Source organism: Calidris pugnax, unplaced genomic scaffold (genome assembly GCF_001431845.1).
Source record: "Calidris pugnax isolate Ruff unplaced genomic scaffold, ASM143184v1 scaffold58, whole genome shotgun sequence".
NCBI lineage: Eukaryota > Metazoa > Chordata > Aves > Charadriiformes > Scolopacidae > Calidris > Calidris pugnax.
The window spans coordinates 4,255,824-4,283,043 of record NW_015090868.1 but is presented as its reverse complement, the minus strand read 5'-3'; the positions used below and the strand labels follow the sequence as shown (position 1 = coordinate 4,283,043).

The 27,220-nt window shown below is 44.0% G+C and overlaps 1 protein-coding gene across 4 annotated transcripts in view; it reads left to right on the top strand.

The window, feature by feature from the left end:
* Positions 1-27,220, top strand: part of MTUS1 (microtubule associated tumor suppressor 1) — a 94,514-nt gene that overhangs the window by 48,362 nt on the left and 18,932 nt on the right. For 3 of the 4 annotated variants that reach the window (XR_001412448.1, XM_014945556.1, XM_014945558.1), the window contains one exon: positions 12,604-12,821. Coding sequence is in view for 3 of the 4 variants with exons in the window: in XM_014945556.1 (XP_014801042.1) it covers positions 12,604-12,821 (218 nt within the window). In the remaining variant the exon portion in view is untranslated. Of the gene's footprint in view, positions 1-8,236; positions 8,886-12,603; positions 12,822-27,220 lie in introns of those variants that run through there. The other variant, XM_014945557.1, reaches the window with a different exon arrangement.

The window sequence follows — 27,220 nt, the reverse complement described above, 5'->3', positions numbered from 1 at the left end:
GAATCTAACATGAAGCTGAGCTAGTAAATATGCTGGCAGTTAACTAACCACGTGTGGGTTGTGAAGGAAGAATTCCTACATTGAACTAGGGGCAGGCACAATTGATGAAATGAAGTTGAGCGATTCAGTTAAAGTTCCAAATTAGTTCTGGGTTGGGTTGTGGGGTTTTTTTTTTGTGTGTGTGTTTATTGCAACAAAATGGACCTCCATAGTCTATAAGCAAAAAGTGACCTTCAAACTTAAAATCTTAAGTCTATACGCTACAAGAATCCAGTTTGGATTTCTTTGGATTTCTTCCTACAATTAGCTGTTAAAACCCAGGGATATTGGAGGCAAGTTTGATACATAGATCTAGAATAAAATTATGATGCAAAAAATTAAATATGTGGAGGTAAGAAATAAGGATCAGGATTTGCACAGGGGAAGCAATTAATGGGATCTGGGAAGGGCTTGCAGATGGTATGAACTAACCACAGTGGGATTCCCTGTCCCAGTTGACTCTGGGTCCTGACTTTGTAGACAGAGGCTGCAGAATGAATGAAGGGCAAAAAGGTGCCATGTCCTGGACTTGTGATGAAGCAGTAGAGGGCACCAGACAACAAGGAGCAACTCCTTGTGCAGCAGGTGGAAACAGGAGCAGAGAGGAGTGAAGGACATCAGTCTTCAACATCACTTTGTGCCTGGTTCTTTGGGCAGCTGTGTGTTTTGGGGATGACAAGGCACAGCTGGAACTATAAGAAGGCATGGGGGGGAAACAGAGGACCTGCTTCAGATGTTTCTCTGGCTACTCAGAGCAATAAGTGAACTAGAAACTTACTTAAATATAAACCCCTTATGTAAACATAATTGCTAGTTTCCTATATAGCATTTTTTTTTCTCCTTGAAAAGCTCGGGAATTCAAAGATTTAAAATTGCCTGTGACATGTAGGAGGAACTGATGTAGCAAAATTCAAATGCCTAAGACATGGCTAATAGATTGAGATCTAGTTCACAGACTTTAACTCAGTCCTTACCAGCCAAGGCATCAGCACGCTGTAGTACATCCTCATGCAGTTATTCTCCATCCTGTTGGCATCTCTGTCCTTAAAAATGGGTGACTTGCTGCAGTTTTTTGTTTTGTTTTTTTATAAGGTGAATTAAGAGTTATTTCATTGGTGTACATATGGCCAGACGTTCTCATATCCAAACATCCGTGCTTGAGGCTTTGCACTATTAGTACAATAAACTGGTTCCCCCTCCTTTTCTTTTCCCTCAGGGGGTGGTACGTAGCACTGTGTGGTGAACTAGCATGTGTCAGGCTTTGTCCTAGTTCAGAAATCGAGCATCAATATTGCTCTTGGTTATTTAGAAAATAACCAGAACCACCCTGGTCCACTGGGTGGTGCATGTTAGAGTTGTCTTCTGTAAATGGCATAGCATTTCAAATTGATTTAGTTTTCAGTCAGTTCTGAATATTTGGTGGACTCACTAATGTTTTTATCTTCGTAGCTGATGTGTGGCTCATATTCATGCTTGATGTGTACTGACTAGCTGAAAACCTAATTCAACTCTAGATGTGATAGTTCCAGTAAACTTGATGAAGTATATTGTGAATGCAATATTAAGACAAAATCACTTTGTGTATTAAGCATTCAGAACTCAACTAGTGCTTCTGCAAAGTATGCCTGTGGTACATAACCTAAAAATTGTCATGGGCACAATGCTGAGGCTTCAGAGTATTAGTCAGGCTTCTACGTGTACTGTGCATTTAACAGACAGGCATCTGTCTGATGCATTAATTACACACTTAATGTTCCAGTCTGGGACTCCTTCAAGTCCTTTGTAAAATGTGACTTGTAAAGATTATCCCTTTCAATCTTCTAATCTTCTAGAAAATTTGGACGTTGCTGTTTTGAAGTGGTTTTTAAATTCTTTCCTGCCATCATCACTGAGTTTGTCAGTGCAGCTCTAGTAACTGATCATACCCAATTACTGGAGAACAAAAATGATTGTCATTAACATGTTTCCTCTAGCACTGTGTTCCCAGCAGTCAGCAGTGTGTTTGGCAATGTTCTTAAACAGTTGTACAAGCTGGAGAGCCGTATTCCAAAGGACAGGTAGCGTTTTAGGGGAACAAAGATAAATCAGTGTTGATCACTTGGATGAAGGCATTTTTTTGGTTGAGAAATACTGAGACCTTAATGGATGGTTAATTTTAATACAGGGAAGCCAGTTCAAAGGCTGCCACGTGGGTAAGTCTATTGGGGTAGGAACTGGGAAGATGATGTGCTGAGGCTTATCTCAGAGCCTTGGAGCAATGTCACGCTTGCAGTGTTGGTATTTTGCTAGCCTTGGATCCATGGCTGCCTCCTGATTACGGGGAGAGGTCTCTCCCTCATGAGAAGATGGCGGGGGCATGCTCATAACCCAACAGAAAAGGTCCAGACCATCCCACTGCAGGGCAGAGGGCTTGCTACATGCTGTGGGTTATCACTTCAGAGCCTGGTAGAGTATGAAGTATGTGTCAGTTTAACTGGCAAGAGGTAGGATGGCATCCTTGGTGGTGTTCAAGGCCAGGCTGGATGGGGTTTTGAGCAACCTGGTCTGCTGGGAGGTGTCCCTGCCCAGGACAGGAGAGTGGGAACTGGATGGTCTTTAGGGTCCCTTCCAACTCCAACCACTCTGCGATTCTGTCTGCCTTCAGAAGAACTCTTGTGCAGAAGTAGTTCAGGACTGCTTGGGGGTGTTGAACCTTTTGTGGAAACTGCAAAAGCTCACTTAGAAAGGTGTGCTGTTGGAAAACTGGCCTTGCTTTGCCATCTCTTGGTTTCTTCCCAGTCACCTGTATTTGCAGGTTTCCTCTTCCCACCCCTGTTTCTGTGTCAAGTATGCTGTAACGAAACGGCGCCCTTGGTCCATGGTCCGTTTGTTGTCTCAACAAGCAGGAAGCTAATGAAGAGCTGCATGTAGTGTGTTATAGTTTCTAGGGAACAGCTTTAGGCTGCAGGACACTGGTGTGGTTCGTAAACTCTTAAGTTTCTTACCTAATAGCCAGGGTTAGGTAACAGCCAACAGCTAGGGCTGTAACAGACAGGGAAGTGTCTGACGTGTTAATAGGTTCTGCTTCAGAAGGGACTCGATCCTGGAGCGTGAAACCCCGTGTGGCCAGTGCAGCGAGATCGGTGTGTGCTAAGCGTGCCATTAACACATTCCAGAGGCACACAGCTCTTTGAAGTACGTAAATACATCCGAGATTTCCCTTTCCTTTTCGCTGCCGTGTGCATAAAGGGGGTATCCAGTTCCGTGGCTGGAAGCAAGGAGTGAAAAGGGACAGGCTCAGAAAGCTGCACTGAGGCTAGAAGTCGGTGCTGTAGTACTGGAAGTCAAGGGATGAGTTGGCGTGAGAGGACAGACACAGCCTTCTGAAGCAGTACTTCAGAGTGAGCACCTGGAATAACCTGTGAGGATTCTGCAGTGCCCCTCCAGGCTGTACCAGCATTTAAGGGAAAATATGCTGAAAAAAACCTTTGTGCCCCTGCAAAGAGAGGCAGAGGGGTTTCTGCTGTGTGTGTTTTAACCCTGCTGAGTCAGTTTAAGCATCCAGGTCAGGCTTTACCTGCCTGCAGTTAAAATTTTGTTCGGTTCCTGCAACCTTTTTAAAAGCCTCTGTGATGGTTACTGATTCTTCTGTTCAGGACAACTTGAAAAGGATTTGATGACAGCTAAAATAAGCTGATGTTCCTGAACATGGGCTAGTGGCTGACCCTAAAGAAGGGAAACTCAAGAGATAGCATGGACCTGTTGGAGCAGGTCCAGAGCAGGGCCATGAAGATGCTCAGAGGGCTGGAGCACCTCTGCTGTCAGGACCCGTTCAGTGTTCGGGTTGTTCAGCCTGGAGAAGAGAAGGCTCTGGGGAGACCTTAGAGCCCCTTCCAGTGCCTAAAGGCGGCTCATAAGAAAGATGAGGACAAACTTTTCAGCAGGGCCTGCTGCGGTAGGACACAGAGTAATGGCTTTAAACTAAAAGGGGGAGATTCAGACTATATGTGAGGAAGAAATTTTTTACACTGAGGGTGGTGAAACACTGGCGCAGGTTGCGCAGAGAGGTGGTAGATGCCTCATCTCTGGAAACATTCAAGGTCAGGTTGGATGGGGCTATGAGCAACCTGATCTAGTTGACGATGTCCCTGCTCATTGCAGGGGTTGGACTAGATGGCCTTTAAAGATCCCTTCCAACACGAACTATTCTGATAGTAAAGGGATGGGAGAGCTGTGGTTCTGCTCTAGAAAGCATTCAGTTGTTGTCTTGGGCTTCAGACCAGCTTGATGTGGGGGGAAGTAAGACAAGAAGTGCTGTTTCTCTTCCCCCAGCTTCTTGAGGCAAGACTTCTGAACAAGTAGCTAGAAGAGTTTGTAAGATACGTTGGCGTCTTCAGAATTTCTGTTGGGCAATTTATTCAGGCACAGCTCTGAAAAATGAAGTCGCTTTCCCGTGGACTGAAACTGGCTCACGACTGACGTGCTTGACGCGCGTTGGGCAAGTTGGGGCTGTCTGCGCCGGCTTATACAGACAGACCTGGGGCAGGGGGTAGGAACAGAACATCACTTCTTCAGGAGTCTGTGTTTGTACAGTCACCAGCCTGGACTCCGAGAGGCACAGCAGGAAGGTGTGTGTTTGCCACTTGTGAGGCTGGATGCAGGTGAAAATTACGGTTGGCCAAGCTGTGGAGCGACTGGGGGGGTTGGAAGGCTTCCATCCCAAGTCTAGCCTGTCAGGGCCTCCGCAGACACCGTTAATTTAGTTTTGTGACTGCTTTCCCTATGTATTTGTCTGAAACTGCTTCCTGGGTTCATAGCCCAGAGCAGGAGTTTTGAAAGAATTTAGGGTGGTAATTTTACAGCTAGCCAAATTTCCAGGTCCTCTCAAAGATAATGAATGTACTGCTGTGGATTCAACCCAGTGGCTTCCTTATTTGTATGGATGTTCTCAAGTCTCCTCCCTGAAGTGCCGTAGCTTGTCACGAGGCAAACTTTAAAATCAAAGCCGTGAGATCAAATGGTTGATCGGTCTTTCTGTTGCATTGCTCAAATAGCTTGTACGCATTGCGGGGGGGGGGGGGGATGGAGGGAGAATTGTAGAGATTTTTTTGCGGCTTCAGAACTAGCTGTGTAAAGATTAACATATAAGGAGAAGTTACATACTCACTGATGGGCTGGTTCAGACGCGAGACTGAGATTTGATAGCTCCTGAAGGGAAAAACTCCGGAATGAGACCCATGGGTCACGCAGTACCGGACTGACGGGAGTAGCTCACTCACAGGAGGAAAAGATAAACCATCTAGAGTGGAGGTCAGCAGTGTAGGTCTGCATTCTTCAGAAATAATAAAAACAGGTGGACCTTCAAGTTTACTTTCATGTTTATCAGCGTATTTGGAGAAATTTGATCCAGCTCAAAACTCGACTGAACACAGTTAGCTAGAAGTGCTTCATGAATGTTAATGTTGTACAGAACACATGCTTTCCATAATCAGGTTCAGTGTGTGATCTGGGATGTGTTGGCAGCATTTCCTTACCTGCATTTCAGTATTTTAGTTGTAACTATATATAAATATGAATATATACCCAGTTTGCAAGGATATATTCTTGTCCAAGTGTTTCCTCCTATTATATGTAGCAAGTACTCTGTTCTGTATGGACTACCCTCTCTAGTCCTTACTCCCTTTTTTCGTTTTTTAATTTGGTCTTTCTCATTAGTTCTCAAACTCTTTGCCAGCCTAATGCCAAGAAGTCCAAGGGTGGGATTTTTTGGGGGATTTGGGTGGGTTGTTTTGCAGTGGGAGAGTGCACTCAGTTACCAATTACAATTAGGTGTAAACCAGAGTTTTTGAAAAAAGGGAAAAGTCAGTATATAGAGGTGACTAGATGCTGCTTCTTTCATGTTTGGGAAGTGAAAAATATGTGGTTCCTGTTTTAAGTCTCACCCCAGTCCTAGTTGTACAAACTGGTCAGCTGTACAGAATGTGAAGCCACCCCGAAGGTCAAAGTAGTGGATTTTTTTATATGGTTCACCGTAAGCTTTGTGTAAACTCTTTTGTTTAACACCCCGAAGGTCAAAGTAGTGGATTTTTTTGTATGGTTCACTGTAAGCTTTGTGTGTAAACTCTTTTGTTGAGTATTTCAAATATGCTTTTTTACCTAACACTGTAAAATACAACTGTTACTGTGGTCTAGCGAGTTTGTGTTGACTCAAAACTACACGTGGTGCTTTTTTCAGGTTGTAAAATTCAAAGTACCAGCAACCTCTGTAGATTTCGGTTTGCTTTGTAGTATCTATGTGTGAATTTTATTTTAGATAAGAAGAGCATCATCAAAAAAGAGTGGAGAAAAGCAACGGAAACCTGCCTGGAAGCTGTGTGAAGAAGGTGATCTTTAGAAATCACTAGAGTCTTTAGTGATCAGAGCTCTTAGTTTGAGTGAGGAACGAACCAAACACATCAATGACATTATGGACGGAATGAATGTTTCCATATAGAGCAAGAGACTGATTTCCAAGGAGAGCTTTTCTCCTCGGTGTATTGTAGCAGAGAGCACTTGGGATGGGTGCACACACATGTAGAAAGGAGGCTGCAGCCTTTGGGCTGTCAGGGAGAGTTAGATCTTGGGTGGATACATGGATGAGCCTGGTGAATACCCTCCCCCTGACAGAGAGACCTATTCTCTACCTGTATCATACCTGAACCAGTGGAAATCAATTCTGCTGGATTCTCATTTGCTGCCAGGAAATATCTGATAAGTTCTTTGCAAGTGCTTCACCTCCATTCATGGGATTTTTAGGAACCATTAAGGTATGGTGACGTTTGGAATGGTGTGTCATACTAAGCTGAATTACTGCAGGTGTTGCTCTAGGGGTGCAGCAGTACTGTGGATGCTCATACCTGGCTCTCTTCACCTACTCTTCAGCCTGTGTCTGACTGTCTGGCAGGTGATCCAGTCTTAGAAAAAAGCTCCATCAGCATTTTGTCCACCAGGGCCTGTGGTACCACTGTGATAACAGGGATACCTGCAAACCATGAGGTGCTCTGTGAGGACCTTCCTGGTCCCACAAGTATGCCTGGACTAGTGTAGGAGGTGAAATGGAAAGTGAGCAGTAAAATTTCATTGCAAGCAGGACTCCCCAGATGGCTTTTTTGCCCGGTAGCACTGTGGTGAGGTGGAAATCCTGCGTCTGTGCATGCATGGACTGTTGGCACTCTCTGTAACACTTCCAGCCCAAAACAGTGCTGATGGGGGTTACTGTGGGTTTGGCTGGGTAGAGTGGGTCATCCACTCTGAGGTTTCTGTGGGATCATTGCTGTCTCCACAACTAGCAACAAACTATAACCAACAGAGGTGTGGTGCAAAAGCTCTCCTGAGCTCCAGGTTGTGCGCTGCTCTGAGTCCCGCTCTGAATGCCAGCTCACCTCTTTGAAGGCTGAGGCTGGCGCCTTCTGCAGACCAAGATCTATGTTGTGTTGGTCACTTTTTCCAAACTGTGTCCGTTGACTGGGTAATTAAATAGCTGTGTAACACAACAGCTAACAGCCTGGTGTCATTAATCTACCTGTTTCTACATGGAGCCAAGATCTATGATGAGTTCTATGCTTAAAAAAGTAAGAAACCTCAGCTTTTACGGAGAAAAGTTCAGACTCAGACCTGGTATCTAAAAGGCTTATCCTCCTTAACCTGCCAAAAATATCTCATTAGTCAGTTTTCCCGTATTGCTCTGGTAACCACTTGTTGTTTGTGGACTAAAGGGCTTCCTCAGGATCTGGGTTTGTCCAAAGACTGGGAGCAGAGCGTTGCTTGCTGTGGGAATGAGGAGAGGGCATTCAGTGGGAGCGGGCCAAGGTCCAAGGTGCTCACCTGAGCCCTGGCTGCAAACATTAGCAGAAGGACAGGTGTGTAATCACCTGGTTGAATAACGAGGCGCTGGTGAAGTGTTTGGCTTTCAGCTCCCGCAGGCACCTGGGGCTCCTTCCAAGCCTTGTTGTGTTGGAAAGGCAGGAAGGGGCGCCGCGTTCCTGCAGAGCCCTTGGCTGCCTCGCGGCAAACCCGGTTCCTGATGCCCGGGCATTCTTTGATTGATGCACAGATCAAGTGACTGCTGGGAGTGGCTTTCGGGGTGACGTCCCACCTACAGTGATGTCAGCAAAAGATTTTAAAAAATTTAGGTGTGGCATAATCTGCCAATTAAACTGATTAGTGCTCTGGCTGAGCCCTGAGAAGGAGCTCTGGCTCTCCAGCCCTGCTTATTTGAAGGATTTTATTTAGTGCCTTCGTCTTGCCTCGTATGAGACTTTTACCCGCCTGACAAATGTCCCCAAGTGCTCGGAAGCCGTGACACGGGAAGAGGTGCTGCGACTCCCGTGGGATCGGGATGGAGTGCCTGGCTGCTCTGCTGGCAGAAGTCAAAGCCAGCCAGGAGGCCATGCAGGCTGGACAGAAGGAGCTAAAGCATGACGTGGAAACATCTCAGAAGGAAATCAGAACAGTGTTAGCGCTGCAGAGGAGCCAGCAGCAGGTGAAAGAAGATCTCAAAGCGGAGGTGAAGTCCAGCCACTTGGATATAAGGGCTGTGCTTGAGGAAATCCAGCGAGTAAGACAAGAAATGGAAGCTCGATTAAATACTCAGGCCGATCTGGTCTTGCTGATCAAAGAAGTGAGCACCAATTTAACGTGTGTAGACAAGGCTTTCCAGAAAATGGAGGAGAGGCAGAAAGTTTTTACCAGCCTGCATCTTCCTGCGAGAGAAAACGTTGAGCAAGGCTTTTTCTTTGAAAAGTGCTTACACAAGACACACACGGGTTTTGAGAGACCTGTGGAAGCTAACAGTTTGGATGAGGAATGTGAAAAGAAGGTGCTTAGGGGTAAGAGAACGGTGACTGCAAAGGTGTGGGGAGAGAAAAGAGGTGGTTCCTACTTACGCTTGTCAAGTAGTTTGTTTAGGCTATTTGGAATGCTTTTAAGAAATGTAATGTTTTTTAGAAATTGAATCTCTTGCTTAAAGAAAATTAATTTCTCGCTAGTGTAGACATTCCTACACGGACCTTCCTACAACATGACAAGCAAAGGAAGGCTTTGATTCGGCTCTGCAAGCCAAAAAGCGGGTGACAGATGATTCATCTGGTAATCCTGCAGCAGTGCACAAGATAGAGAGGTTTCAGGAAACCAGTGGCACCAGCAAGTTCTGAGATATCCGGCCAAGTACAATGTCAAGTACTGGGCGATACCCCCGCACTTAAACATAACTTTATGGAACACGCCCTGGAGTACAGACAGTTGTGTATTTCTTGCTTTTGAACGGCCATTAACTCTCCGTTACCTAGGGAAGCGATTTATGGGAAACAGTTTGTTTTATGGAAAAGCCTGGGATGGGTCCAATATTCTCCCCAAAGAACTGGAGTCAGCTGCTGCCTCCCGTGTAGCGAGGGAGTGGGAGGATTTTTGGAGCTTTTCCAAGGTCATGGGGTATTGGTTTTGCTACCAAGATATCGAATCTTCTGTGAATGTTTCAGTGATCAAAAGGCTTAGTCTTTGCAAAATCACTGCTAATTTATTTTTAATTTTTTATTGGTCTGAAGAAGGACAGGACCTTAGACGATGGTGTGTCTTGTCTGGCTACTGCGCTACATGTGCTACTTGAGAATCTGATTTCTAGTCTCGAGCAGTTGAGCATTTCAACTAAATTGGGTATGGTGGTTTTGAGCCTGTTGGAGAGGAGGCTCAGTTCCCACCCAGAACTGAAGTGAAGGGTGGGAAATGTTCTCCTTCACAAGTCAAGACTGTGTGAGGGTGCAAGTAAAAAGACCAAAGCGAGGAGGACTTGGGCTGGTAACCAATATTGCCTTCAATTTAGAGCCCATCGGTAATTAGAATCAGGATGCTTTTGTTTTAATGAGAGCATGGCTTTTGTTTCGCCGCTGCAGCCTGCCTGCTGTACAAATCTGGAAACAATCTGTCATTGCCCAGAGGTACGTAGGCCATAAATAAGCACCAGAATGTCACTGGTGTTAATCTGTAGAGGCAGCTCGTGCTACGGAGGGTTCACGCGAGCAGAGAAATGCTTTTCAACATTTGAAGTGGCTGTGTGTAGCACAGGTCTCTGATAAAATTGCCAGCAGGAATGTCACTGAATTTCTCCAGTGCATGGTTTTTGTTCAGCTTTTTTTAGTGTAGTATCCAGGGTGGGCTGGGTTGGATGTTTGAATTAGCTTCTAGGAAAAGACGTGGTAGTTTGGGCGCCACGATAAAAGCAGTGGTGGCAGACTGGCAAAGGCAGCTGAGCTCTGGAAACAGTGGGTATCTGGAGTGTTGTGTCACTTGTGGTTAGCTGCTCTATCACTGTATTTAAATGAAATAACTTCATTAGGTATCATTAGGTAACAGTATGTGATGTAATTTTTTTTTTCCCAGAATAAACATTTCCTGCAAACATTTGTTCAGACTTAATGCAGCTCTGTCAGGGTCCTGCAAATGGAGATAGAAATCATTTCATGTAGTTAATTAAATGATGATATTAGCATCTGTATGAGTGAATTTACCCAGTGGCCTTAAATCAAGAGGAGTGTTCTAGTTCTCTATTTATTCTAAGTGGAGCATTCAGGAAGGGAGGTGGACTATGTGGGAGAGCAGGAGTACGTGAGCCAGGAGGGCAGGGAAGGACTGACTGTACGTGTTTATTCCCCAGTCCCTGATCTCTTTGCTTCCCCTCTCTTCTCTGATTAGCATCTCTTGTGATTTTTGAAGGAGCTTTAGAAAGTAACCAGTATTTTCCTAAGGAAGTTTGCTGGAAATCTGACATGGTTGCTCTCAAAATGTGAACTGTCATTCATTTAAAAGAGGTCTACTCAAAGGACATCGTTGTGTCTGCACTGTGAGAAAAGAAGTGGTCACATTAGTTAAAGTGCTGGTAAAAATAAGCTAATTAGAACTGGCAGCCAAGCTTGATCTTTTTTCCCTTACAGGTTTGTATTTTGATTTGGCTTATGTTGATACAGCTTTTGATAGCTCTACTATTAAACTGCAAGACAGTATGTTTCTAATTAAAAATGTACCCTTGAACAGTCAGCATCTCTGAGCAGAAGTGTACTGACATCTCCTAGAACACAGGAGCATCTCAACATGATATGCTGACAGTTCTCTTAACTATGAGGGATGACAGAAAAATCTTGCTTAGAGAGGATTTATTTGGAAAATTCTTAGGCTCAGGAGGCACTTTGTACCTGGGTCAGTCAGAGAGGTACAGAGGACATCAGTGTTTTGAACAGGGAAGTTGTTTTCAAATGCTTTGAGAACAAGTGAAGGCTGTGAAAGACTGATGTGTTAATGCAATAGCTGAGTCAGAGTAACACTAAGAGTCAAAGCTTTTGTTATTAATACTGTCCCCAGTTGTGTGATTGGACTTGACACCTCTGGGACTATTCCAGAATCCCTTGGTAACCTGCAAACGAGGTGGTTGAGCTTCAGAAAGCTACTTCTGAGCTGCTTCATGAGCAGCTACTTCTAGTTGGTTAGTTCAATCTCCTGTTTTTTTCTTATCAGAAAGCTACTTCTGAGCTGCTTCATGAGCAGCTACTTCTAGTTGGTTAGTTCAATCTCCTGTTTTTTTCTTATATTCCCATTTTTCTTTTCTCCAAATCTCAGCACTCGGGTTTTTTTTTTTTTTCCGCTTTATCTTGAAGAAATCTTGTTAAGTTGAAACTGTACAAAGCAATCCGCTTAGATGTCTTCATTAAATTGCCAGGGGCTGTTTGCATATTGCATCAGCCCTTTTATTGCAAAAGGGTTTGCTCGCTCCCCGTGGGATCAAACGGGGAAGACCGGCCCTATCTGCTGGGGCTCCTTCTCCACTCCAGAGGCAGCAGAGACACCCGTAACCTCCGCGGTGTTGACGAGTCAAACGCTGCGGATGCACAACCTGGTTTCCTCTGACAGGAGGTGGTTGTGTATTGTGGAGGGACTGAGGTTGCAACATAACTAGGAATATTAAATCAACCATGTCATTCTTGGATCGTCAACAGTGGAAATATATTCAATTTTGGAGCCTTTTTTTTTTTAAAAAAAAAAGTCTCATCCTTGTGACTGAAATTGCTGACACTTATAAACTGGAGGTCTTGCATTTCTAAAGCTCAAATCTGAGCTGCAGAGAAGGGGGGTTTTTGCAATGAAAGTTTCAAAAGGAAGGAAAAGACCAAGTAAACACGGGGAAAATGGGTTGGTGTTCAGCACTGCTTTAGAGCTCAAGAAATATGAAATCCATGTTACAAACTGAAGTGGTCAAATCTTACGTTAGAAATAAGTTACCAGGTAGGATAAGAGATCTTGCATTTTATGAAAATGTTTATTTAAAGCACAGTGTGAAGATTATGCTGGAGAGGAAGCCACAGAAGACATGAAGGTGAGGATGAAGTGCGAAATGCTCCTCTTGGCAGAGGACAGGGTCTTTTCTGCAGCTACTGAAACAACCCATTCTCCTAGTTAGTGTGTCAGGAAGCGTTTATAAGGATGTTTCACTACTTTCTTTTGCGTCTCTCTTCTAAAGACTTCAGAGTGTACATTGATTAATTATTGTTCTTGTCCTTTCAGTTGACAAGGGCAAGCAGCGGAGTGCCAACAGCTCCTGCATCCAGGCCCAAGCCCCCACGGACGCGCATTCGCCCGGCACAAAACCGGCTGAGCTGACCCAGTACAAAACAAAATGTGAGGCCCAAAGTGGAATCATCCTGCAGCTGAAGAAGTTCCTGACGTGCAGCAACCAGAAGTTCGAAGCGTTAACAGTTGTGATCCAGCACCTGCAGTCCGAGGTAAAAACTCACAGCTGGTCAATTGTGGCTTTAATTTGTTGAAATCTTCCAACAAGGGCAGCTTGAAATATTAATATACTGGTACATGAGAAGACATGAAGGTGAGGATGAAGTGTGAAATGCTCCTCTTGGCAGAGGACAGGGTCTTTTCTGCAGCTACTGAAACAACCCATTCTCCTAGTTAGTGTGTCAGGAAGCGTTTATAAGGATGTTTCACTACTTTCTTTTGCGTCTCTCTTCTAAAGACTTCAGAGTGTACATTGATTAATTATTGTTTTTGTCTTTTCAGTTGACAAGGGCAAGCAGCGGAGTGCCAACAGCTCCTGCATCCAGGCCCAAGCCCCCACGGACGTGCATTCGCCCGGCACAAAACCGGCTGAGCTGACCCAGTACAAAACAAAATGTGAGGCCCAAAGTGGAATCATCCTGCAGCTGAAGAAGTTCCTGACGTGCAGCAACCAGAAGTTCGAAGCGTTAACAGTTGTGATCCAGCACCTGCAGTCCGAGGTAAAAACTCACAGCTGGTCAATTGTGGCTTTAATTTGTTGAAATCTTCCAACAAGGGCAGCTTGAAATATTAATATACTGGTACATGACATCTGTGTTTCCATTATGATGATTTCTGGTTTCCTGGGGAGGTAGCAGCAAACCTGCTCCAGGCATCAGTTGGATGGGAACAAATAAAAACCCTGACACTGAGTTTTATGGCCTCTTCGCAGCTTCCCGTCCTTTTTAGAAGAGAAGTTTTTAAACGTTTGTAGTCAGAGGGCCCTTCAGGGTTGAGTACTTTTCTAAGTATGTACTTTTCCAAGTATATCCTTCAAGCTCTGCCCTTGTAGGAAAGATTAGTTTCAGCAGATAATCTGCGTGACCTCGCTTTGTTATCTGACATTGGACAGAAGAGTATGGAGGGGGTAGATGTGGTTTTGAGCTATTCAGACTAAAGTATGAGTTATAACAGTTGTATTTATTGAATCCTGCATTATTGGTGGCGTCTTAAAATTATCAACATTTCATTTAAAAATATGTTTAGAAATGCATTTGGAATTTAGAGTGGAATTAATCTGGTGTGGTTTAGTTTATTTGTTCTAGTCTGTTTGACATACGTAATGACCTAATCAGTTTGACATTACACTAGAAACTTTCAGTTGACAAGGGCAAGCAGCGGAGTGCCAACAGCTCCTGCATCCAGGCCCAAGCCCCCACGGACGTGCATTCGCCCGGCACAAAACCGGCTGAGCTGACCCAGTACAAAACAAAATGTGAGGCCCAAAGTGGAATCATCCTGCAGCTGAAGAAGTTCCTGACGTGCAGCAACCAGAAGTTTGAAGCGTTAACAGTTGTGATCCAGCACCTGCAGTCCGAGGTAAAAACTCACAGCTGGTCAATTGTGGCTTTAATTTGTTGAAATCTTCCAACAAGGGCTTCTTGAAATATTAATATACCGGTACATAACATCTGTGTTTCCATTATGATGATTTCTGGTTTCCTGGGGAGGTAGCAGCAAACCTGCTCCAGGCATCAGTTGGATGGGAACAAATAAAAACCCTGACACTGAGTTTTATGGCCTCTTCGCAGCTTCCCGTCCTTTTTAGAAGAGAAGTTTTTAAACGTTTGTAGTCAGAGGGCCCTTCAGGGTTGAGTACTTTTCTAAGTATGTACTTTTCCAAGTATATCCTTCAAGCTCTGCCCTTGTAGGAAAGATTAGTTTCAGCAGATAATCTGCGTGACCTCGCTTTGTTATCTGACATTGGACAGAAGAGTATGGAGGGGGTAGATGTGGTTTTGAGCTATTCAGACTAAAGTATGAGTTATAACAGTTGTATTTATCCTGCATTATTGGTGGTGTCTTAAAATTATCAACATTTCATTTAAAAATATGTTTAGAAATGCATTTGGAATTTAGAGTGGAATTAATCTGGTGTGGTTTAGTTTATTTGTTCTAGTCTGTTTGACATACGTAATGACCTAATCAGTTTGATATTACGCTAGAAACTTTGGGCAGCTCTTAAAACATTGGAGAGAAGAAAAATCTGAAGTCGAGGAAATTATAACAGTTTTGGACTTACACTGCAACTGTTGATGCAGTATTTAATAGCAATTCCTCTTGCATTTATAACTCATGTTCCAAGATTGGTATCAATTTTATTTCAGCTGTTCTGGTATGCGGTGATCTTATAGACCAGTATACAAAAAAAGCACTGAGTTGTCTCGGTGTGCTGCCAGAAATGTAATGTTCTCTTCTTGTGGGATAATATCTGCTCACTCTCATTTCATCTAAAAATACTGCATTTAAGTCCAAGCCTGGCTCATCTCCGTAAGAGCGGTGCCTCCGAGCCAGTTTTGTGGGTTTGCTTTGGTTGGGTTTTTAAACTCTTGATTGGAACACCTTTCTCTGCTAAGGGACTGCTTTCAGATCTTCAAAGCAATTTGATACAGGATTTCTGAATGTCTGTCATCTAATGTGAAATTGTGAAATTTATATGTGAAATTCTCACTGCTAAACTTCTGTGCAACCTTCTAATTACTGTATAATAATCACCTTGATTTTTTTGGGTAACTTTTATAATTGAGTGTCTTGGCCAAGATTCTTCTCTCAAATGTTGCGTATTGCAACTTTTTAAAATTCAGGAATACTTTATCAATGTCATATTTAATGAGAAGCCTGTTACACCCACCTGTTTCTTCCAGGTTGTGTTGCAGGTCATTTAGTTTAAACATGGTATTTTTCTTCCTTGTTTTGTTTTTAGAAAATTTGGAATAGTTATTAAAGAGAAAAAAAAGGTGTTAGAGGGACAAGAACTGTGTGGAGGACTGTAATAATTTTACTCCTCCTTCCTCTTCATTATTCTTTTGTAGATGGAAGGAAAAAAGAAATTTTATTTCAGTCAAATTGTATAAAATTGGTAATTTTGGGGAGTTAAGCCTAAGCACATGATACTGGGCTAAATACGGCATATTGATGTAGTTTTCATAACAGTTATTGGTATTGAGGTTGTTCTGTCCTTTCCCGGGATAAGACAATACTTGCTGAAGAGTTCTTGTGTGGTACTGTAGGGGTGAGAAGGGCCATGGTGGTGTGAGGAGTATTCAGAACCTGGTAGTTTGCTGGGGGAAAACATCCTGTAGGATTTCTGTGGTTTAGGGAACATTGTGAGGAGTTGTTTTGGTTTTGTGGTTTGTTTTGGTTTTGTTTCTTGGTTTGGGGTTTTTTACGTTCTGGTGAGGTGTGGAGTCTGCTATAGCTAACTTTAATTTCAACTGGCCATAAGTTTATTTTTCTGAAGTATCTCTTGGGGACCCCTTTGACGTAGTTTTCAAACTCTTTGGGTGAACTTGGGGAGAAACTTGAAGTTAGGCTTTAGCTCAAAAGGCAGGGGCTTAACTACTGCAGAGCCAACTGTGAAAGTAGCTTCAGCTTTTCTAGTTTAAAAAAAATAATAAATAGTGCGTAGCTGATGACATGAAGAACAAAGCTGTGCTTCCATTCCTCACAGCAGAGCGAGTGTGGAGTGACACGAAGCAGTGTAAGCTGATGGAACAGCTTGGTGTAACCAAAGGAGGGTCCTGCTCTGGACTCCTGGTGCTGGTCTCTCTCCACAGAAGGCTGGTTCAGGTTCCAGCTACCAGAAAGCTCACCTAGCTGGACAGAGGGCTTTTCTCTGCCACATCAGCAAAGTGGACTGTCCTAATGTGTGGGCAGAGCCAATATGACAGTGAGATGGGGTCAAGGACAGGCTGCCTGGCCAAATGGAGACAAGAGCTGGAGCGAGCCCTTGGGTCGCTTGGAGCCCAGCCCCAGCCTCTCCTGCTGCCTGGCAAAGCTGGAGTTACTGGGAGGTGATTCAGCTGTTGTGTGGGTTTGGGTTTGCTTTCCCTTTTTAAATTTTTTTACGTATATATATATATTTTCCAACCCCCACCCCCCCCCAAGAGGTCCCAATGCGTTTCTGCACAAAAGTTTAAAGTTGCTTCTTGTGAGCTGGTTTGAAGTGGGAGAGCTGAGAAGGAGACTGGGACTCGCTGGCAATGACTTCTGTCCCAAAACTCAGCCAGCCCATGGGGAGTGGAGGTGGGAGGCTGGGGTGGGAGGGTTAGGGGAGGTTGAGCAATGCTGCTGTGCTGGTCCTGGCCCAGCAGGGATCTCTCACAGAACCCTTGCCTGAGCTCAAACCTGTTTGTTGCGAGCGTTATCTCAGAGCTGTCAATATTAATATCTGGCTCTGATAACACCTTCACGCTTGAGCTGAAAGGGTTTGTACAGGGAATTTCTGTGCTTGTTACTGCCTTTACCAAGAGTCTTCTGAACTTAGAAATCCTAAAAACCCCATTTCTACCTGGTGAGAGCAACTTTTGCATTGGGTTAATGCCAGATGGAAACCCTCTTGGCATCCAGGAACAGGTTGCCCAGAGAAGCTGTGGCTGCCCCATCCCTGGAGGTGTTCAAGGCCAGGCTGGATGGGGCTTGGAGCAACCTGGTCTGGTGGAAGGTGTCCCTGCCCAGGGCAGGGGGTTGGAACTTGATGAACCCTTCCAACTCTAACTGTTCTATGACCCAGAATCCTTGATGGCAGTGAACGGTGTGCCTGGTGAGAACACCCCCCTGTACCGAGTTGTCCCGTTGTCAGACAGCTGTGTGTGCACCAGCCATGTTAGAAACTCGGGTCACACTGAGAGCTAATCACAAAAGCAAGTTGAGTCTTTCTAGACTACTGCCCTCCCCCTGGTCCCCTGGTAGTTCCAGTGACTTCATAACTATTTTCCTGTTTTTAAGCTGAGGGGAGAAAGGACAAGTGGCAGTGCAGAGGAAATGGTGAAATCAGCCTGTGACAATAAGTGCGTGCAGTGCCAAGGAAAGCCATCTCCCGTTAACCTTGTACTGCATTAACCTCTGAAATCCACACCAACGCATTGAACTTGGTCTTTTAACTTCCCTTGGTATGCATTTCACCTGTCAATTTTGAATTTATTTCTTGTCCCTTCAGTAACAGACACATTCACAGAGGCTGGTAATACCTGGTGTAGCCACCTCTGTGGTCGCTCAGGCTGTGGCTGCCACTCCTGCCCCCCTGCCCTCGTGTCTGCCCCAGCACATTTTCATCCTCTCATTTTAATGCATAAGTTGCCACATTCAGGCTGTTTAAAAAAAACTTTAGATGGTAAGATGTTTACCTATAAACACTCATTCCTCTTCTAGTTTAATAAATAAATCTAATTAAGTGTTTCGAGAGCTCTCAGCAGATTCTGTTGTAGAAACAAGCTTCAGATTTGTGTCTGTGCCACAGGGTGCTACAGGGATGAAAAGAAGCTAAATTCCACTGTTGTGCTTCTCTTGGCACGGTTACAGGAAGACTGGGATTTACAGTTCAGACTTTTATTTGGGCATGGCTGTGGTGACACCTTCACGGGGGGGAAATGCCTATAGAGCCTCAACTATGATATGTGGGTACCGCTAATTTTTCATGTGACAGGGGAAGCAACGTAAGTAATGTGCTAGAAATTTTGTGGCTGAAACAGGCTTCAGTATTTCTAGGTGGAAATAGAAAATAGCCATTAGTATATGAGCTGCCATAACTGGCATTTCCTGACATGCAAATGACTGTAAGAGTCGAGATACTAGTTTTCTTGGAAACTTCTTAGCACTTTAAATTTTCCATCCTGGAATACATGGACACATGGATCAGAAAAATTTGTCCTGGCCTTTGTGGAAGTTCAGCAGAAAATGTTTTATCAAATGAGAAATGCACATCTAGCTTAAGGAGCAGAACTACACATTGCATCACCAAACCCAAAAACATCCATAGTAAAAGGAAGAGTTTGGGAACAGTCATATTTTTGGCCTATAAATCCAAAATGTATTGGCAGCCTATTGTTTAGAGCAGCTATCTTTGAGTTAAATTTATAGTTTTGATGTTCTAGAACCTAATATCAAACTTGGCCGGTTCTCATTAGGATTTTCATCCAAAGTGTAATTCTGCTCTTTAAATCTGGCTTCCTAAAATACAGACATATTCTTTTTACAAGATAGAATAAGGATATTTAATTTAGATAATTTTTGTGGTTTAGATTTTAAAAAAAAGAATCAGAACAGAAGTCAAAAGGATAATGTCTGGAATTTGAGGAATTGAATAGTTTCTGATCATAAAGGGTAGTGTATGAGTAGTAACACAGTAGCTTCCCCCAGTAAAGCAAACCCAGTTGTACCTGACAGGCAGCTGTTGGGAAGCAGGGAAGCCTCAATGATTCTCAAGGCCCCTGTAACACACGGTTGCTGTTGGACAAGAATCCTTCTGGCAACAAGGTTGAAGATTTGTGAGCTCTAACACCCAGAGAAAGATTTTAATCCATTAATTACTGTGAAACTAGGCTCTGGTGGAAATAACTCTTTAGAAGATGCCTCAGTTAAGATATTTATTGGGTACATTTGGGTATTCAGAATGGGTTACAGCTGGAGGGTGTCTGGAGCCCTGCCCCAGCAAAAGGGACCTTGAGAAAAGACACCTTTGGCTGAAAGAGACTTAGTGTTTCAGGCAACCAGTGTTGCTTTCCATGAGGAAGATGTTTCTCATGACTACCTTGCTATTTCTTCTTTTTTTTTTTTTCTTCCCAAGAAGATGCCAAATCTGGAGCCCTGCCCCAGCAAAAGGGACCTTGAGAAAAGACACCTTTGGCTGAAACAGACTTGGTGTTTCAGGCAACCAGTGTTGCTTTCCATGAGGAAGATGTTTCTCATGACTACCTTGCTATTTCTTCTTTTTTTTTCTTCCCAAGAAGACGCCAATTTAATGACAGTAGCAAAGTAGATGTATCTATTACAAAATCAAAATTAAAGGGAACAGTTAGTGGAAGAAAGAAATTAAGATCTTTGACCTTTGTTTCCATCTTCTGTTTTGTGCTGCATTTTCAGATTAAATTCTAATCAGCCTTAAAAATGGAGTGAGGTAAAGAAAATACTGTAATATTGTGCTCAAGCATAGGATCTCCTATTCTAACGTTTCCAAGAACTTTATAGAGATAATTATCATTTTATAGACGTGAGAACTTCAGTTGTGGCACTATAACTTGTCCAAACTGTGTGGTACCTGATGGAGACTGTGTCACACTCAGGTGAAATGAACTGGGACAAAAACTTTAGAAAATCTGAGAAATAAGTGGGCGCTTAGGTGGGGTAAACTTATTTTTTTATGAGATCGGAATTTTTACAGGGAAGGAAGGAGTGATTCTGTGTGACAAGTGAAAACTAACATTGGAGTTCAGAAAACCTGTGTAATAGAAAACAGGCTTTTACAAAGAAGTCAAGTTAAATGGCCTGCATTACTGCATCTGGACCTAACTTTGTGGAGCTGCTGCATGAAGGTGGGCACCGCTTCTAGATGGGAAAGCAAAGATCCCCTATGAGCCTGAGATCCCGGGTAAAGCTTGTTAGAGCTGAGAGAGCCCCAAGGGGATGGGAAAGCAGAGATCCCTATGAGCCTGAGATCCCGGGTAAGGCTTGTTAGAGCACAGAGAGCCCCGAGCGTACCAGCGTGTGAAGCAGGCAGTGACTCACAGGAATCCTGCCCGGCTGGTTCTCTGCTGTCGCGTTTCACAAACTAAACATCAGGGAATAAACATGGGATTCTCCATGACCGTACCTGGCAAACGGGAGAAGAAGCACATGAGAAGTCACAGCGAGTCTGTATCAGCTAATCGCGTTAAGTGGTGTATTCTGAGGCTTAATTGAATTCTATTTGAAGTAATAAGTCAAGGTGAAAACTGGTTGCTTGATTTCATTTGGTAAGAAGGCAATGCATAACACTAACAGGGCCAAGACTAATTCGGAAGTAGTCATTGCCCTATATATTTATTGATTTGAGATGACATTTTCACTTTATTGCCGTAATAGTCTCTTGCTCCTTGCAAAAATAAACCTGGAGCAGAGGGTGTAAATCTGGTTTGTTGTGCCATTTCCTTGGCTCATTTCTTTAGCTGGCTTCTGCATCTGTGTGATGTGAAAGAAATAACATTTCAAGGGGGGCTTTTATGTGGAGGTGAAGGACAGGCAAGCTTAAAAAAAAGAATTAATTTCTAAAATTGCTAACTTAGAAGATCGCTGAATTAGAAAATTTATTGGGAGGTTTGGGTGTTGTCAGAGAAGGAGGAACCGGGGACTGGCAGAAATACTGCAAAAAAGAATTAATTTCTAAAATTGCTAACTAAGAAGATTGTTGAATTAGAAAATTTATTTGGAGGTTTGGGTGTTGTCAGCGAAGGAGGAACCAGGGACTGGCAGAAATACTGTAGTATAAGGACCCACATAAAGCAAATGCCATACTGCAGAGCGGATGTGAAGGCCCCTTTTGTTACCCCTTTGTAAGGACCTCCAGGCTGGAGCTGGTGACACAGGAGTGACTGGAGCTGGTGCAGAGATGTGACTCAGTTTCTGCATCACAGGCAGTGGTGATGCTCATCTTCTCATGGCTGGTGTGGCACAGGGAGGGAGTAGGCTCCAATTTCTAATGTTTTCTCCATAAGAGGAATATCTCCTCAGATGAGAAAGACTCATCCTATATTGAAATCTGTTGACAACTGTGACAGTATGAAAAAAACATTTAAATTATGCCCTCTTCTTCCATAGAAACTAAGTTCATCTCCTGTAAGGTCTAAGCACACTTGTTACAGAAGTGGTTGCAAATACTGATAATTTATTATTATGTTTTCAAGATGCTCAGTATTTCTCTCTAGGTTTGATTTTTAGGAGTAAGTGCTTGTGGTTTGACAGCAAATGGCTTTCAAAAATGAGGCTTTCCTTTCCCAGAATAGAATTAGTTTGGCCCTGTGTATGACAGTAAAACACATTTAAGTGCTTCCGTTCCTTGCTGCGCTGATGAGTTTCTGTTTTATGTGCTCTGAACACATTTGATTTAGTCAGGTCTAATAAAACGTTTTTTAAAAAAGCATTGTAATGTTTTTATATTTAACACTTAGTGTTCTCCTTTTATACGTTTTGACTCTTGAAATGAATTGTTATCAAAGTGTGTTGCTGATTTATCTAGAAGATGTACAGCTCTCCAGCTCAGAGACATTTCCACCAGCCCGTTCTGCCTGTGACTGGTAGAGTTGCTGCCTGAGTGCCTGGTACCAGCATCTTCTCGGCTCTTCTCCACCTTCTCTGGGCAGGGACCAGGTCACATCCCAGCATTAAGAGGGGAACGGTCCAGTGTGGTCTCTGTGGTCCTCAGCAGGAGGAGGTGGGGAGGGACTCTTTATCAGGGCGTGTATTGATTGAACGAGAGGGAACCGTTTAAAACTGAAATAGGGGAGATTTGGAGGTGGGGAGGGACTCTATCAGGGAGTGTATTGATAGAACGAGGGGGAACCATTTAAAATTGAAATAGGGGAGATTTGTATTAGATGTTAGGAAGAAATTCTGTCCTGTGAAGGGTGGTGAGACACTGGAACAGGTTGCCCAGAGAAGCTGTGGCTGCCCCATCCCTGGAGGGGTTCAAGGCCAGGCTGGATGGGGCTTGGAGCAACCTGCTCTGGTGGAAGGTGTCCCTGCTCAGGGCAGGGGGGACGGTGTCCCTGCCCAGAGCAGGGGGGTAGAACTGGATGATCTTTGATGTCCCTTCCAGCCCAAACCATTCTATGATTCTATATGTTTGTGTCATGTGCTCCCTTCCAGCCCAAACTGTTCTGTGATTCTATATGTTTGTGTCATGGGTGAAGTCCCACAACACAGTCCAGTTCCCTGGGGTATTTCAGGATTTGGAAGTGGGTTGTGTCTGTTCCTTTGCAATGTGTTTTGCAGTTTTTGGTGCGGGCAATGCATAACACTGCTGCTGAACCTGATAATGGATAGAAGGGACAAGGTTTCACATGAGTACTGTTTTGAGGAAGATCTGGAAGTATTATTCTGCAGATGCAAAATTGATTGAGAAGTTTTTGCTGAAAGCCAGGACTTTGCTAAGAAGTTTGAAAAGCCACAGAGATCCTGGAGGAGGTGGTACGTTGCATGGGGTGGACTAGGCAGCTGTGATCGGTGGCTTATCACGTAGATATTGGTGTGACACAGCTGCTTGAAATAAAAAAACAAACCCTCTATATTTTGGTATATAAATTAAAACTTTTCAGTAATGGTTCTCGTGAATTCTTTTTTCTTCAGTACAACTCCAAAAGAGAATGTGTTTTTGTTTCCAGAAGGAGTGCCGTTGTTTAAAATGTGAACTGTGATGTGTGGATAATCACTGCCAGCTGGGTGGTGTTAGCTTATTTGGACACGCATACTGGAAACCCGGGTTGTGCCATGGTTTTGTCTTTTACATCAAGTAGCTGTTGAAGGACTTACAGTTCTTAATGTGGAGGAAAAACTTGCAGAGTTGCTGGGGCTCTCGAAGCCTGGGCTCACAGGCAGGGCACGGGGCTGCCACACCAGGGCCACCACACTGGCCAGCAGCAGGACTGTGCTGGGAAACCTGAAATGGTTATTCCAGCTACGGGCACATCCTCTCAAGGAAATAAAGAGTTGCCAGTTTGCCATAAAACTGTATGTTTCTGGATTTGGGATCTGCTGAAGGATTTGTAGGATGCTTCAGGAATGCCCCCCCAATCCAGCTTGAGAAGTGCTCAGAAGCTGAGCTCTTGGAGGGATCTTCTGCCTTTCTCAGGTGAAGATTTGGTATAGGTACATAGCCAGGAAGGCTGGTTGCTTGTGTGCTTGGAATAAATACCCTTTTTGTGCATTCTGGAATGTGGACTTCCATTGAGCTTCCAGCTTTTAAAGTAGAGCGATGGAAGCTGTTCTAGATGTTGATGAGTCTTCACCCTCATTTGTATCTAAAATGACCCTAAGCTGGTCTGTTTGAATCTTGGGCTGTAGCAGAAAAATAGCTGGTTGCCTGGAAAAATACTGTTGAGCCTGTAACTGGGCTGTGTAACTGCCAGTAGCACAAACATCAATAACAAACTTTGTCATTTATTCCATTCCTGACATGGTCATTTTTGTCATCTTGAAACTGTCCTGTTCTCCAACCCCCTACCTTGGGCCTCTTCTTTTTCTATCCAGCTGTAGTGGGGTGGTACCTCACCTTCCCAAGTGTCTTTGCCACAGGACATACGTCCCCCTCAACTCACTTGTCAAATTTCCAGAACATGGGAAGGATTTTTAATCTTTCACAGGACAAGAAATGTCCAAGTTTCCTCCTTTATGCTATTTTTTAATAGCATCCCCTAGCAGAGGTGCACTGCCCTGACACTGCCTCTGGCAAAGCCTTTATCCCCAAACTCTGTTCTCGTTCCTTCCTACAGCTTCCATGTTTATGGTAAGGGGGAACATTTTGGCTCAGCTGGATTTCTTGTGCGCCTACAGTAATTCTTTAGAAATAAGAAAAATAGTTATACCCAGTCATCCTACGTGATGTTGGCGTAAACTCAGATATTCTGCCAGAAGCAGCTTTAAATTGGTGTGAATACCCTCCTCGAGTCTCTGACAACTAGGCGGGAATGATCTCCGCTGGCTTGCTTTATTTATCCAGATAAACCTGGCAAAATGGCTTGATCCTGGATGTTCCCACCTGGTTCTGCTCTTTCAATTTCTGACACTGATATTTCAACAAGAAGCTTGGGAAGCATAAAACAGAAGGTTGTTCGATATTCCAGCCCAAAGCACGTGCTCCCTGTCTTTAAATACAATACTGAAGGTGGCCTTTACTGCCTTATCCAATCTGCACTTAGATTTTGGGTCTTGGGAGCTTCCATGTTTTCTTGGGAAGACCCCTGTACCTGGAGCCTCAGTTCTCTCAGAGCTTAGAAGTGGGCTAAATTAACTGCTCGTCAGTCTGACTGCTTGGTGTGGCTGCTTAACCTTATGAACAACTTATTCCTCTGATTTTAGGCTGGTGGTCTCTATGGATAGCTGCTTCTGAATATATTCTTTAGCAGGAGGTGGTGATACAAGTCTCTGTCTGCATTTCTTGATTTGTGAAAGTATGAATGGACAAGCAGGAGGCAGAGGCTGGGGGTTAAACAGCACCAGGGAAAAGGGCTAAAGAGCAGCAGAGAGCAAGAAACATGAAAAAAAGAAAAATTAGTAAGGCAGTGTTACTCTATTTTGGGTTTTTAGTTCCAGCCTCTGTCAGTCCTTAGTATATTCTGATCTCAAATGCCTTTTTCTCATCAAATTGCTACAGTTAAAAACAAATGCAAAACGTGTGGATGATGGAGGAGGCCTTCTGGAAACACTGACCAAAGTTGTTAGTGATGCCAAAGGGTCTGCAGCACGGTCCAGCCGGGAGGCTGAGGGGGCAGGATTTGTGATGTTATACTGGCAGACTGGGCTGGAAGAATTCAGGTTCAAAAATGACTTTTTGAGAATTAGAATAAAGATTAAATATGCAAACCAAGGGGGAGGGGGCACATTATTAAAAAATAATAATAATAATAATAAAAATCTCTTAAGTGAGTTTGTCTGCTAATTTAATAATGGGTAAGGTTACTGGAAAAGCTTTGGAAAATCCCACTGGAATCCTGCAGCATGTAAATAGAAGTGCTTTGGCCGTGGGACTGGCTCTGTGAACCCACGGGGTGGTTGTGCCCCAGTGCTGGGATGCAGCTCACACAACTCCCTGCAGCATCACCATTTCACCCTCTGCTGCCGTGTCCCTCTGGGGCCGGGTGCTGAGCTGGGGGTGGTGGGGAGATGACTCATCTCCTCCCCTCACAGAGAAGAGAGTCCTTCAATAACCCAGCGCCCTGCTCCCCTGGGAATTCCCTGTGATGGGCGAGGCGTGGGCTTCAATCTCTGCCCACCCTCACCCCAAAGAGCCTCCGAGTGCTTCATGTGAAACTGCAACGCGGCTACTTAATGCCAGCGTGTCAGTGTCCACATGACTGGTATCACCACTTAAAGGGGAGTGATGAAAAGGGGGAGCTTTCCCCATCCGAGGTCAAAAATACAAATATTTTTAGGAAAGGGCTGGCTTTTTTCTTCTAACCCACCTTTTCAGCTGCAGAATAATTCCCTGTAACTTGCAGCAGATGAGAGTGCGTAGCATAAAAATCACTCATTTTGATTAGTCTTGTGTCAGACCTTAATACATGACTGGTTTCTGGGGGCTCCCTCCCTCTATTTCTTTTTTTTTTCTTAAGAATGGAGCGTTTTACTGCTTTATAGGTTCTGTAATGGGTATTCCCCACCTCCAGGACAGGATGCTCTTAAGCCAGGCGACCCAGTGAGCAAGGGCAGGTGTTAGTGATGGGGGGGAAAGGGAGAAATGGGCTCTAAAGGTGAGGTTTTCCCTGGGAAGAAGCAGGTGCAGGAGTGGCCCTGCCAGTGTGGGAACCCATGGGCTGCGCTCAGGTGTGCGGTAGCTAATGGAAAAATTCTGATTTTGTTGGGGGGGTGGGTGGGGGGTGTATTTTTCCCCCCCCTGTGTGTCCTGGCTGAGGCAAAAGGATGAAAAGTTGAGCTGTGACTGAGGGATGTTTATGATAAGGGAGAACATCTAGGCTCAGCTGGATTTCTTGTGCACCTACAGTAATTCTTTAGAAATAAGAAAAGTAGTTATACCCAGTCATCCTACGTGATGTTGGCGTAAACTCAGATATTCTGCCAGAAGCAGCTTTAAATTGGTGTGAATACCCTCCTTGAGTCCCTGACAACTAAGCGGGAATGATCTCCGCTGGCTTGCTTTATTTATCCAGATAAACCTGGCAAAATGGCTTGATCCTGGATGTTCCCACCTGGTTCTGCTCTTTCAATTTCTGACACTGATATTTCAACAAGAAGCTTGGGAAGCATAAAACAGAAGGTTGTTCGATATTCCAGCCCAAAGCACGTGCTCCCTGTCTTTAAATACAATACTGAAGGTGGCCTTTACTGCCTTATCCAATCTGCACTTAGATTTTGGGTCTTGGGAGCTTCCATGTTTTCTTGGGAAGACCCCTGTACCTGGAGCCTCAGTTCTCTCAGAGCTTAGAAGTGGGCTAAATTAACTGCTCGTCAGTCTGACTGCTTGGTGTGGCTGCTTAACCTTATGAACAACTTATTCCTCTGATTTTAGGCTGGTGGTCTCTATGGATAGCTGCTTCTGAATATATTCTTTAGCAGGAGGTGGTGATAGAAGTCTCTGTCTGCATTTCTTGATTTGTGAAAGTATGAATGGACAAGCAGGAGGCAGAGGCTGGGGGTTAAACAGCACCAGGGAAAAGGGCTAAAGAGCAGCAGAGAGCAAGAAACATGAAAAAAAGAAAAATTAGTAAGGCAGTGTTACTCTATTTTGGGTTTTTAGTTCCAGCCTCTGTCAGTCCTTAGTATATTCTGATCTCAAATGCCTTTTTCTCATCAAATTGCTACAGTTAAAAACAAATGCAAAACGTGTGGATGATGGAGGAGGCCTTCTGGAAACACTGACCAAAGTTGT